General features: G+C 39.9%; 1 protein-coding gene across 1 annotated transcript in view; it reads left to right on the top strand.

Annotated features, from left to right (window-relative positions):
- Window positions 1-14,252, top strand: part of malrd1 (MAM and LDL receptor class A domain containing 1) — a 48,581-nt gene that overhangs the window by 16,349 nt on the left and 17,980 nt on the right. Inside the window, exons 11-17 of the mRNA XM_084109245.1 lie at window positions 608-695; window positions 800-979; window positions 1,656-1,815; window positions 1,953-2,109; window positions 2,304-2,414; window positions 4,774-4,987; window positions 5,438-5,685. Of these exons, the coding sequence (XP_083965371.1) occupies window positions 608-695; window positions 800-979; window positions 1,656-1,815; window positions 1,953-2,109; window positions 2,304-2,414; window positions 4,774-4,987; window positions 5,438-5,685 (1,158 nt within the window). The remainder of the gene's footprint in view (window positions 1-607; window positions 696-799; window positions 980-1,655; window positions 1,816-1,952; window positions 2,110-2,303; window positions 2,415-4,773; window positions 4,988-5,437; window positions 5,686-14,252) is intronic.

Genomic DNA, 14,252 nt, shown 5'->3' with positions numbered 1-14,252 from the left:
CAAACCCCTGAAGTGACGTTGACGTCCGGGTTAGCGGTAGCATGAGCCGTCAGGCAAGTGTTATTTAAATAAACTCCTGATGTACTTACAAACTTTACAATGCCTCGCTTTATGAGTACAGAACCTATTTGTACTACTGTATAACTTTGGTACCATTCTGGGCATTATTAGTGAGGTAATTTACTAGATACATCTTTGGATCCATTAGCGCCTGCGCTAAGCCATCCGGCTGATTTCTCTAAATAAGCTCTAACTTTAATAATGTTCAACCTAGGGGAAAAAGGCTTCTGGGGGGGTGTTTGGCTCGAGGTCATGGTGCAAAGGACCCTAGGTTGATTTTACTCCGAACCATCCCTTTAAGTGATCAGCTTGATCTTAATTTCTTTAACTTCGTTTTCTTTTACCATCTCTACATAAAGTCAATTTAAAAGGTCTACTATGTGATCTCTTCGTAGAAAGAAATTAAATTGACCAGGCATAACAAAATCATATTATTGATATTTCTACTGTTGTCTACTTATTTTTATTTTTATTTTTTTGCCATCCAAACAATGTGCAAGCTGCAAAATAAAGATAGCCTCTTCTGTCTTCATTCTTGCTGCTACAGATTTTAGTGGAGGGGACAGTCGGTGATGATTTCAGAGGAGATATTGCCATAGATGATCTGTCTTTCCTCAGCTGTCAGCCATATGAAGGTGAAATAACACTGGATAGTGTGATCATGGATCAGTGGTTGCACATTTCATGGTTTTAAGTTAAAATACTGTGTTTGTAATTATGTGTGTATATCCTTATATAGGTGAATTGCCCTCAAAGGAGCCCAGTACCTCTGCCCCTCTGCCTACCTTGTCAGCACTACCCCCTCATAGCTGCCCCCCTGACCAGTTTGTGTGCTCAACTACAAGAGAGTGTGTGAGCCTCAATCAAGTGTGCGATTTCACACCCGACTGCTCCGATAGCTCTGATGAAGAGCACTGTGGTAGGCGTCTGTCTGTCTGTCTGTCTGTCCCTAAGTTTTGGGTCTTTGGGTTCTGAAAGAAATGAACACTCACAATTATCAAAAGCGAAAGTACAGACAGAGTTTTGCATTGTTACATAAGATTTAAAAAAATAAATAATTCTTTTGATCTTTCTATAATTAGAAAAATGTATCACGGTTTCCACAAAAATATTATACAATAATATTAAGAAATGTTTCTTGAGGATCAAATAAGCATATTAGAATGATTTCTGAAGAATCATGTGACACTGAAGACTTTCAGCTTTGCATCACAGGAATAAATTAAATTTTAAAGTATATTCAAATAGAAAACAGTTATTTTAAAATTGAATAACATTTCACAATATTACTGTTTCTACTTTATTTTGGATCAAATGATTGCAGATTTGGTGAGCATAATGTTTTAAAAACATAAAGGGGAGATTTATTAAACGGCAAATTAGCGTGCAAATCCTACAAATGCATATGCGATAAGGTCAGCCGCAAAAATAACTCTGTCCATGCCTTTTAAGCTCTAATTTTAGTACTTTAGTAAATCCTGACAGTATTTTTTTAACGCCAAAAGAGGGTTTGCACTGACACAAGCTGTTAGTAAATCTGGCCCTAAAAATATTACTGACCCCAAACTTCTGATATTACTGTTCTCTGTTCTCAGTGAAGGAGTATTGTGATTTTGAAGGTGACACACTTTGTGGATGGTATTTAAGTGATCCAGCCACTCCTGTTCCTCCACATGCCTTTTGCTGGCAGACAGGACAAGGGGAGAGTATTCACCAAGGAGAACAGAACCACAGACCTGCTAATGACCACACGCTGTGAGCAAAGACAGAACACCGCCATTTGCTGGAATGTGTTTGTGCTTTTATTTATAAATGCATGGTCAGGTTTGCATGTTATGTCAGTGTGTTTTCTGCTTTGTGTTTACTCATCTGTACACACTACTTTTTTGTAGTGGTTCTTCACAGGGTTGGTATATATTTGCGGACAGCTCCAGTGGAGGATATGGTCACACCACTGATCTCTTGACTGCTCCCATCAAAATAACAGGACCCCAGTGCACTCTGGTGTTCTGGTATCACATGAGTGGCTTCACTGTTGGAACTCTGCAGGTACAATTATCTAGAAATTATGAATATTATTCTTATTCATTTTCTGCATAGGTAACCCAAGCCTAGAAAACATCAAACATATTACTGTGACAGAATAAATTTCATGCTTCATTTTGTCTAAATTGTTTGTTATGAAGTATTTTCCTGAGACCAATTATCAGTTTGTCAAAACAATCTCAATCTTATATGTGCAGGTCTTCATCAAATCAGGTACTGTCACACATGAAGTTTGGTCCCAAAATGGTAACCAAGGCAACAGCTGGAGGAGGGGTGAGGTCTTCATAGGAATCCATCATAACATACAGGTCAGTGTTTCTGAAACATTTACATTTACGCATTCTATCCAAAGCGACTTGCATTGCATTTCAAGGTACACATTTGGGGGGTTTTTTACATTCTTTAAAAATTAATTAATTAATTTTTCAAAAGTTAGTGTTTAAATATACAGTATTTTCCCCTTTGGTTCTCAAATTATTAAGAATTGAATACTTTGACTTAATAAAAACAGCATTGACTTTTTTTTAATAATTTGATTCAGCATGTATACATTAAACTGATCAAATGTTTTAAAAAAAACAAAACAAAAAAACATTTTAAATTATTTGCTGTTTTTGTCAGAAACATGATTGATGATATGATAAATGTTTCTTAAGCAGAAAATCAGCATATTAGACTGATCTCTGAAGGATCACGTGACACTGAAGAGATGCTGAAAATTCAGCTTTGCCATCACAGGAATAAATTACACTTTTATTAAAATAGTTATTTTAATTTGCAATAATATTTCACAACATTACTGTATTTTTTATCAAATAAGTGCAGTCTTGGAGAGCAAAATAGGCTTCTTTCAAAGACATTTTAAAAAATCTATTTGTTAACTAGGTAAACAAATTTTATAGAATTTATGAAATGTATTTACTTTTTATAAAGGTGATCAGAAGAACTGTGTGTGTTTAGTATTCCTGAAATGTGCAGTAAAATGTTAAGTGTCAGGCTGATGTTTGAACTGTTGATGCTTTGGTAAGAAATATCATGACCTTTTCTCCATCTGGCCCTTGCATAATTAATATTTATCAACACTGTTTATATATAAACACTCTTACAAATATAGTTCTTCATTGTGCTAGATACTTCATGATACCCTCACTCATTAGTGTTAAGTGCCCTTTTGCTGTGTGTACTGTCAGGGGCCTTAGTGCCCTTTAACTGCAGCAGCTCTCAAGCACTTCCAATTCAACTCTTTATATATGTGTGTGTATATATATATATAATATATAATATATTTAAATAAATTCTTGTTGCCTTTTTTTAAAGACAATAAATTGATTCTGAGTGATGTGTACAGTATGATAGCTTTTACTAGGGATGTCCCGATCAGGTTTTTTTGCCCTCGAGTCCAAGTCCGAGTCATTTGATTTTGAGTATCTACCGATACCGAGTCCCGATCCGATACTTCTATAATACATAAAAAAAGAATAAAGAAGAGCAAAAAACAGATCCAGGATGTTCCTTATTTTTGATTTAATTCACCTTATTTTAACATTCAACAACTCAATAAATTCTTCACTTTTGGACTTTAGTGCAACAGTAAATATAAAAAAGTCTAATATATAAACAAATAGCACCTCAACTTAAAATACCCGCAGGCATGTAAACAAATAAAAAAATAAAAGTGCCACAGTGTTTGCAAAGCCAGTAATGTGCTTTTAGGAACTGCACTCGCCGGTTTCACACTGCAGAGCGTGCAGCGCATATTTTTTTCGGCGCCCATGTTAACAGATTAGAGCATTCACACCGCACGCAGAGGCGGCGCGGCAGCGCGTAGCAGAGCAGAGCAGAAGTAGCAGTGCCGCGATCGTTTCGGCGCAGAGTCTATTTTTGCTGCGCCGCTTACGCTGAATTAAAGTGATATGCATTGATCATGGCCAAAATACACCGCAGTTTTATCCAAAAAGTGCATTGATGATATCTATTGTGTTTTAAACAGTCGATCAAATGACCAACATCAATTTAAAAAGAAAACAAATGTCCAAAAACAAACTTGTTGCCAGAACAATAAAAACAAAGATGAACCAAAAGTTATATTTATGAAATTATTAATAAAATAAGCTTCTTGACAAGTATTTTTTCTTAAATGTATTTGAAAACGAAATAAAGCAATGCCAACTTATCCATTATAGAGTAGGCTACTCTGTCTGTACACAACCCGCGGTTCAGCCGCGCGTGACAAACGCTGCCAGTGTGAAAGCAAAACGCGCGTATCCTGCTCCTGCTCACCACACGCACTGCTCCTGCGCTGCTTATGCTCTGCTAACGCGTGCAGTGTGAAACCGGCGTAACTCTGTGCCACCGCATAACTATAGATGTGTTAAATAATAATGAGAATATATATACATATATATCCGAGTCCTGATCGGGAGGTAACGTCCGATTCCGATCGAGTCTGAAACCACGTGATCGGACCCGATTTCCGATCACGTGATCGGATCGGGACATCCCTAGCTTTTACATCAGTCTGTTTACCTGACATGTCTCATAGGGTAAATATGAATTAGTGCTTTGATTTGTGCATTTGGCTATACAGCTGTATGAAAGTATTGTGGAGCAGATAAAGTACATTAGTTTACTGCAGTTTAACAGCATGTCGCTTTATAAAATCAATAGGTGGTTCTTCGAGCCAAGCGGGGCATCAGCTACATGGGTGATGTTGTTGTTGATGACGTGGCATTTGTGGACTGTGCCCTTCCAATAACGTCTGATCTTCCTTGTCACAACAACGAGTTCATCTGTGCCAACGGTCATTGTATCTCTGAGGACAACTTGTGTGACTTTATTGATCACTGTGGAGATGGCTCAGATGAGAATCATTACATATGCAGTGAGAAACAAATCATCCTCTTTCCTGTCACTTTTTCCCAGATGTTTGTTCAACTGTATCTCTTTTGCCAGTCACAAATTTTGTTTATGGAATAACTTTACATCCGGCACACATACTGTATTAAATGTGCTTTGCTTGTGCAGTCGTGTTTTTTTTAAAGGGATGGTTCACACAAAAATTAAAATGCTGTCATCATTTACTCACCCTCATGTCTTTCCAGACCTGTATGGCTTTCTTTGTTCTACAGTATGGAACACAAAAGAAAGATTTTTTCTTTTTTTTCATAAAAAGGACAGTTGTTGTTTGGAAACCAGCATTCTTCAAAATAAGTTATTTTGTGTTCTGCAGAAGAAAGTCAGTCCTACAGGTTAGGAATGACATGAGGGTGAGTGAATGATGACATTTTTCACAATCTAGTATTAATAATAGTATTAATGTTTTCTTTTCCAGAGGGATACAGTGGTCGCTGCAATTTTGAATTTGACCTTTGCTCATGGAGACAGAGCCAAGATGATGACTTTGATTGGTTGATAAAACCAGGAAATATGCACACTCATGGGACTGGACCATCCACTGATCACACCCTCCGAAATCCATCAGGCCACTACTTATATCTAGAAGGATCCTTCCCACAGAACACAGGAGATACTGCCCGAATCCTTGGACCTCTTTTTCATCCCCGCAGCAACGATTGCAAAGTAAGTGCTCACTGGTGTTTTTATGTAATTATTTCACTGTTGTTCAAGATCAGTTGGTACTTGCATTACATGAAGAATTGCAATGGAAACAATCCACAAAGCAAAAAAGCAGTGTACAGGAATGATAGTTCTGTCTGGACCACAATCGTCAAAGATGATAGACAATTAGCAGCATACAATTTGGATTGGCGATATGTTTCTGTTCTGGACAAGAAGAGCAGCGATACCCTTAGGGTAAACAGAACAGAACTAACATAAATGTATTGCAGATAATATTAATGTTTAATGATTTATGTACAACATTCAAGAAAAAAAAGAGTCTGATTCAAAGAGGAGTATAAGAAGGCCAAGTCCTGACTGGATGAGAGGAGGAGCTGGGGATGGAGGAGGATAATTAGCTCCTGAGCAACATGATAAAGCTGCTAATAATACTGAATTGACCTTATATATATATATAGGTATGATGTGATAGGCGTCAGATTCCTATAGGTAGACGTGGTTCAGCTGTGTGTCAGCTGATGTTAGCTTGACTGAGGTGACCTGCCAGAACTAACGCTACGATGGATTTGTGACACTTCCATAGACTTGCCCTTGTGACCGATGGTTCCTTTTGTTTTCCTAGTCTCATTCATATGTACCTGCTTCCTTTTTTGATGGAAAACTGCATAACATTCTTGCATAAGATTAGCATCTCTGAGATCTGTGGGGAAGAAGTCGCCATAGACTTCTGTAAACCGTTTGCAGAAGTTAACAGTTGGTGGTTTCCCCATTTTCAAAAAAGATTTTTGAAGGTTTATGTACAACCCCAAATCAGAAAAAGTTGGGACACTGTACAAATTGTGAATAAAAACAGAATGCAATGATGTGGAAGTTTCAAATTTCAATATTTTATTCAGAATACAACATAGATGACATATCAAATGTTTAAACTGAGAAAATGTATAATTTTAAGGGAAAAATAAGTTGATTTTAAATTTCATGGCATCAACACATCTCAAAAAAGTTGGGACAAGGCCATGTTTACCACTGTGTGGCATCCCCTCTTCTTTTTATAACAGTCTGCAAACGTATGGGGACTGAGGAGACAAGTTGTTCAAGTTTAGGAATAGGAATGTTGTCCCATTCTTGTCTAGTACAGGCTTCTAGTTGCTCAACTGTCTTAGGTCTTCTTTGCCGCATCTTCCTCTTTATGGTGCACCAAATGTTTCTATGGGTGAAAGATCTGGACTGCAGGCTGGCCATTTCAGTACCCGGATCCTTCTTCGACGCAGCCATGATATTGTAATTGATGCAGTATGTGGTCTGGCATTGTCATGTTGGAAAATGCAAGGTCTTCCCTGAAAGAGACGACGTCTGGATGGGAGCATATGTTGTTCTAGAACTTGGATATACCTTTCAGCATTGGTGCCTTTCCAGATGTGTAAGCTGCCCATGCACTCATGCAACCCCATACCATCAGAGATGCAGGCTTCTGAACTGAGCGCTGATAACAACTTGGGTTGTCCTTGTCCTCTTTAGTCCAGATGACATGGTGTCCCAGTTTTCCAAAAAGAACTTCAAATTTTGATTCGTCTGACCACAGAACAGTTTTCCACTTTGCCACAGTCCATTTTAAATGAGCCTTGGCCCAGAGAAAATGCCTGCGCTTCTGGATCCTGTTTAGATATGGCTTCTTTTTTGACCCATAGAGTTTTAGCCGGCAACGGCGAATGGCACGTGGATTGTGTTCACCGACAATGTTTTCTGGAAGTATTCCTGAGCCCATGTTGTGATTACCATTACAGTAGCATTCCTGTATGTGATGCAGTGCCGTCTAAGGACCCGAAGATCACAGACATCTAGTATGGTTTTCCGGCCTTGACCCTTACGCACAGAGATTGTTCCAGATTCTCTGAATCTTTGGATGATATTATGCACTGTAGATGATGATAACTTCAAACTCTTTGCAATTTTTCTCTGAGAAACTCCTTTCTGATATTGCTCCACTATTTTTCACCGCAGCATTGGGGGAATTGGTGATCCTCTGCCCATCTTGACTTCTGAGAGACACTGCCACTCTGAGAGGCTCTTTTTATACCCAATCATGTTGCCAATTGACCTAATAAGTTGCTAATTGGTCCTCCAGCTGTTCCTTATATGTACATTTAACTTTTCCGGCCTCTTATTGCTACCTGTCCCAACTTTTTTGGAATGTGTAGCTCTCATGAAATCCAAAATGAGTCAATATTTGGCATGACATTTCAAAATGTCTCACTTTCAACATTTGATATGTTATCTATATTCTATTGTGTATAAAATATAAGTTTATGAGATTTGTAAATTATTCCATTCCTTTTTTACTCACAATTTGTACTTTTTCTGATTTGTGGTTGTAAATGGCTTTATTGTAAAAAGTAAAATAATGTATTGAAATTTGTATAGATTATTATTTGTTTATTTATTTTGTTACAGAAAAGTTGAGTTGCCACATTATGTTTTTATGGTATAATTAACTCTTTTATCTGAAAAGACAAAGGTAGTTTTGATCTTGTGTTAACAAATTGGATCTCTAGAACTCAACTCAACTCTAGAACTTTGGCCCTTTTTTCCCCTCTTTGGTTCTTTTAAAGTATTACACCTTCAAAACCATACACACCATTGAAGGTAGAAGGATCCATCACCATTTCTGTAACATCCCTGCCATGAACTTCAAAAATGTCCCAGCACCTTGTGAAACCTCTTAAGATGTATTTGCTGATCATCTACCAGTCCAAAAATGCTTTACTTCTACAGTATTTTTATGCCTCCTTATTGCAGACACAACTGAGAACAGCAGCAAGGTGGCTTCACAGCCCTGGACAATACAGAGGAAATACTTATTCAAAGTATTCAATTCTTAATACTTAAAAATATTTGTGTTTTATTAAGGAAGGTTTGATATATTGATATTTTCAATTAGATCATTTGCACAATGAGGATATTTAATTCCTTAATTTTCAGAATACTTGATTCCCCTGCAATGTTAGATCCACAGATTGACTGTTGGATTGACTGAATATAATGGGAGAAAGGATTTGTCTGTTACAATGAAGCACATAACTTAGTCATTGGGCCCGCCGGCAGCACTCCATCATCCTGTCACAGACACAGACACAGACACAGACACAGACACACACACACACACACACACACACACACACACACACACACACACACACACACACACACAGTGTCTGTGAGAAAGAGGAGCACCTTTCAAAGCTTGCTTCAGTTTGTGTGGAAAGACAATCATGTTCCTGGATCTCCTCTAACTTGACAGACTGTTCATTCTTTTTAGAGGTGTGTATGTGCGTATGAGATAATTAGCCCACGGAGACTCGTTTTCCCATTGTCCTCCCATTCAGCTTCCATCAATCAATCACAAGCAGCAGCTGAAGAGGAGGAGTTTCTGTGTGTACTTGTCAGCCATGGTTAGACGTTTTTAGACATTGTAAATGACAATTAAGAACAGAAGTGTTTGTTGTTGGTGTTGTTGTTTTTAGATTTTGTGTTATATATTTAGTGAAAGTAGCAAAATTTGTGTGTACGTGCATGTGAGTAGATGCATGCCACAATCAAATGTCTGATCTTGAAAGGTCAGACTCTTTCACTAATTCACCAGTTAGTTAGACACTGACAGGAGCCATTTATGCATACATACAGATGCGAATGTCGGTGCCAGTGTCCGTGTCCGTGGCGGTGTCCATGCCAGTGTCCGTACCACTGCTCCACGGTCCTGGCTCGCCACTTCTCCATGCTCCAAGGCCCACCCCTGCTCCAAGGCCCGCCACTGCTCCAAGGCCCAGGCTCACCACTGCTCCACAGCCCAGGCCCGCCACTGCTCCACGGCCCAGGCCCGCCACTGCTCCACGGTCCTGGCTCACCACTTCTCCACGGTCCTGGCTCACCACTTCTCCAAGGCCCACCCCTGCTCCAAGGCCCACCCCTGCTCCACGGTCCTGGCCCACCACATGTCCACGGTCCAGGCCCACCACATCTCCACGGTCCAGGCCCACCCCTGCTCCAAGGTCCAGGCTCACCACTTCTGCAAGGTCCAGGCCCACCACATCTCCACGGTCCAGGCCCACCCCTGCTCCAAGGTCCAGGCTCACCACTTCTCCACGGTCCAGGCCCACCCCTGCTCTAAGGTCCAGGCTCACCACTTCTGCAAGGTCCAGGCCCACCACATCTCCACGGTCCAGGCCCACCCCTGCTCCAAGGTCCAGGCTCACCACTTCTCCACGGTCCAGGCCCACCCCTGCTCCAAGGTACAGGCTCACCACATCTCCACGGTCCAGGCCCACCCCTGCTCCAAGGTCCAGGCTCACCACTTCTCCACGGTCCAGGCCCACCCCTGCTCCAAGGTCCAGGCTCACCACTTCTCCACGGTCCAGGCCCACCCCTGCTCCAAGGTACAGGCTCACCACTTCTCCATGCTCCAAGGCCCGCCACTGCTCCACGGTCCAGGCTTACCACTTCTGCAAGGTCCAGGCCCACCACATCTCCACGGTCCAGGCCCACCCCTGCTCCAAGGTCCAGGCTCACCACTTCTGCAAGGTCCAGGCCCACCACATCTCCACGGTCCAGGCCCACCCCTGCTCCAAGTTCCAGGCTCACCACTTCTCCACGGTCCAGGCCCACCCTGCTCCAAGGTCCAGGCTCACCACTTCTGCAAGGTCCAGGCCCACCACATCTCCACGGTCCAGGCCCACCCCTGCTCCAAGGTCCAGGCTCACCACTTCTCCAAGGTACAGGCTCACCACATCTCCACGGTCCAGGCCCACCCCTGCTCCAAGGTCCAGGCTCACCACTTCTCCACGGTCCAGGCCCACCCCTGCTCCAAGGTCCAGGCTCATCACTTCTCCACGGTCCAGGCCCACCCCTGCTCAAAGGTACAGGCTCACCACTTCTCCATGCTCCAAGGCCCGCCACTGCTCCACAGTCCAGTGGAGCTCTCACTGTTGCTCTGGTCTCCGTCAACAACACGTGCTTGCACCGCCTGCTGGTGAGGTCGACTACAGCAGATGGAGATTATGCTCGGTATCTACTGCTTTTCCTGCAATTCCTGGATGTCGATGTTGAATTTACTGTCGAATTTGAACCACTGAATTTGTGGAAGCGAATTTGTAAAGCGAAATAAAATGGATTGAAAATTGCCTGTTAAATATTATAGGTTGTATTTTTTGGAAGTGAAATATGAAAGGTGAATATGGATTATTGAATTTTTATTAATGAAAATGTGTTTGAAATGTTTGAATTTAAATATTCACAGCTTAAATATTCAACCATGTTGAATTTCAGCCCATAAAAATGCAAGCCCTGAAATGCATTAAAATGCAAGAATGCAATGCATATTTTTTTCAAGTAGTACAATTCAACAGGCATTTTTGTTTCAAAAACATTTGGCATTATTTTACTTCCATACAGTAGACGGAGGTCACGGTGAGATGATCATGCAAAATTTGGGGCACTGTCAGAAAATTATCATAGGCTATCTTTGGTAGCAAGAAAACGGCCGATGTTGTCTTGCTGGCCAACATAGGACCACCGTTTAGGATCCATGACCACAGAAAATCGCCACCATTGGCGTCTTTCATCTGGAACGGTTCAAAAACGTACAATGTGTACCAGGCATTAAGGACTTGATTAGCTGGATCAGATTAACTTAATTAGTGTTGAAGCTTTGCAGGGCTGTGGCCCTGAGTTTTGCACCCCGATTTAAAATGTTAGTTTTTTTTTTATTTTTTTATTTTTATTTATTTATTTAACAGGACAATGCATATTAACAACAGTATGCCTGTAACATGCCAGAGTTAGCCAGTGGCTAATTTTCATCTGTAGTCCTGTTTGCCAGATGTACAGTGGCACCCTAGGGAGAGTACAATTTTTTTAAGAATTTGCATGTAAATACAAATATGTCTGCTACAGCGTAGCTACAGTAGACGGTAATTATGAAAATATAAAATCTCACTAAAATTAGTTCTGAAAAGCATCCTAATTATATACACAGGCAGTAGCAGCAAGTAGCATGCATTGTCGGTGTAACAGGTTAAACCATTTGTTAGACGCATATGAAGATGATCAATTTTAACATCATTAGCAAGGTTATACAGAAATAAAAAATAAAAATCACGAAACAAAGACACACATTCATAACTATAACACAAACGGGCAAAAACAAGACTTTAGTGTTGACAGGTCTGAATACTAATAAGCCAATGTTTCAGATGTGATCGAAAAAGGCTATATGTGTTGATGTCTCTGATTGATGACGGAATGGTGTTCCACTCCTGCGAAGCCCTAACAGAGAAGGCGGACTGACTAAAAGCACTTTTTCTAAGTGGAATAATACAGTCACCTCTTGACACTCCTCGTGATTCTGTGTGTGGTTGTTCTAAGTTTGACAAAATCACCAAGGGGTGGCGGGGCCATTCCATGTAAGATTTTATAGACCTGACAGCAATTTGTGAACTTAATTAAATTTTCCCAGCTTAAAATATTGTATTTTAATAAAATAGCGCAGTGGTGAAAATGTTTTGGTTTCTTGTCAAGTACTTTGAGTGTCTGTTTGTATAAAGATTGTAGTGGTTTCAGAGTAGTAGAGTTAGACTGGGACCAGCTCGTTAAACAATAGGTAAAATAAGATAGAATCATTGAGTGCATGAAGGTTTTGGCCGCTTGAATGGACATTGAATTTCTAATAAATCGGAAGTTAGCTAAATTAAATTTGACTTTTTTACATGTTTGCTTTATATGTGATCTAAAATTTAATTTGGTGTCTAGATAAATGCCGAGATATTTGTATTCTTGTACAATTTGTATTTTTTCCCCTGACACTAGGATATCTGCATCTTTATTTACCTTATGTGATTTTGTAAAGTACATACCCACAGTTTTTGACATATTAAGTTGTAAACACGATTCGTTCAACCATTTTGTTACTTTAACCATCACATTTGTAAGCTTTTCAGCTACCTCAGTTTTTGAAGATCCATGTACATATAAAACTGTGTCATCCGCGTACATTTGAATGTTAACCTCCGGACACACCAGTGGTAGATCGTTAATGTACATACAGAATAAGACAGGGGATAATATGGAGCCTTGTGGCAGGCCGGTCGACAGAAGGAGGGGCTCCGACTGATTATTATCAACATGAACAGTTTGTAATCGTTGACAGAGATATGAGTTTATCCATTTTAATACCTTATCTGAGATTAAAAGAGGATAATTTAGCCAATAGGATACGATGGTTTACTGTATCGAATGCTTTTCTAAGGTCAAGAAAGACCGCTCCTACAATGCTATTGCTGTCAAGTGATAACTTGATTTTATCAATAAAATAGCAATTTGCTGACTCAGTTGAATGGTTAGGTCGAAATCCGAACTGTAGTGGGTGAAGATGAAAAGAGCTATTATTTAAATGGTCTTTTATCTGATCAGATGTCCATTTCTCAAGGACCTTAGACATTACAGGTAGGATACTGATAGGTCTATAATTAGAGACGGATTGTGGGTTTCCTGATTTAAAAATGGGTGATACAATAGCTGTTTTCCATATGTTTGGAAATTCTGCTTGACATATGGAGTGATTCATAATTTTTGTAATGGGACTGGCAAGTGATAAACTGAGATTTTTGAGCATTACTGTGTCCATTCCATGGACATCTTTCGCTTTGGACGATTTAAGTTTTTTAATGATTGCTTCAGTATTTGCTGCTGTGGCACATGTAAAAACGAAACTAGGTTCTGTTGATGGGGTTTTACACACCGCAACATTTACAGGTTGGAAGCTCTGGGCAACGGCTGTAACCGAGTCAATAAAATAATGATTAAATGTGGTAGCTACTTGCGCTGGGTTCCTAATACGCTTTTCATCCACCATTAGTTCAACAGGTTTTCTTGTTTTATGTTCTTGGCCCATTAATTTTTTTAGTTGGTCCCATACTAACTTTGTGTTACCCCTTGCCTCGCTAATTATGGTCAGAAAAAAGTTAGCCCTAGACTTTCTCAACATGGATGTTACAGCATTCCTTAGCATAACAAAATGATGTTTATCATGTGACAGGTCTGTTTTAATAGCCCTTTTCAATGCAAGGTCACGCTCTTTCATTTTCTTCAGGATATCTGCACTAATCCAAGGGAGACTACTTCTCTTTTTCCTATCTGTATACCTACAAGTGAATTTTTTAATAATACACTGTAGTTTACTTGAGAGTGTCCTGCTTCCCTCATGGACATCTTTTCCAGTTAACAAAGAGTCCCAATTAAAATTATTCACTGTGTTTTTAAAATGTTCTTGGTCTTTATTAGGTATTCTAAATGATTCCTGGTCTTTAACATTAGAGACACCAAATCTCTTTTTTGTTAATTTTCTCACCAAAAGTACTAAATTGTGGTCAGATAGTCCCGTAATCATGTTGAGTGACTTTGTAACCCTTTCTGGTCTATTGCTGAATACCAGGTCAATCTGGGTTTTGGTTGACTGGGTTACTCTTGTAGGGCCCTTAATTACCTGTGTGAGGTCGAAACGATCTGTTATTTGTTTG

Source organism: Abramis brama (genome assembly GCF_963993115.1).
Source record: "Abramis brama genome assembly, chromosome: 3".
Lineage (NCBI taxonomy): Eukaryota > Metazoa > Chordata > Actinopteri > Cypriniformes > Leuciscidae > Abramis > Abramis brama.
This window is presented reverse-complemented; position numbering and strand designations above follow the sequence as displayed.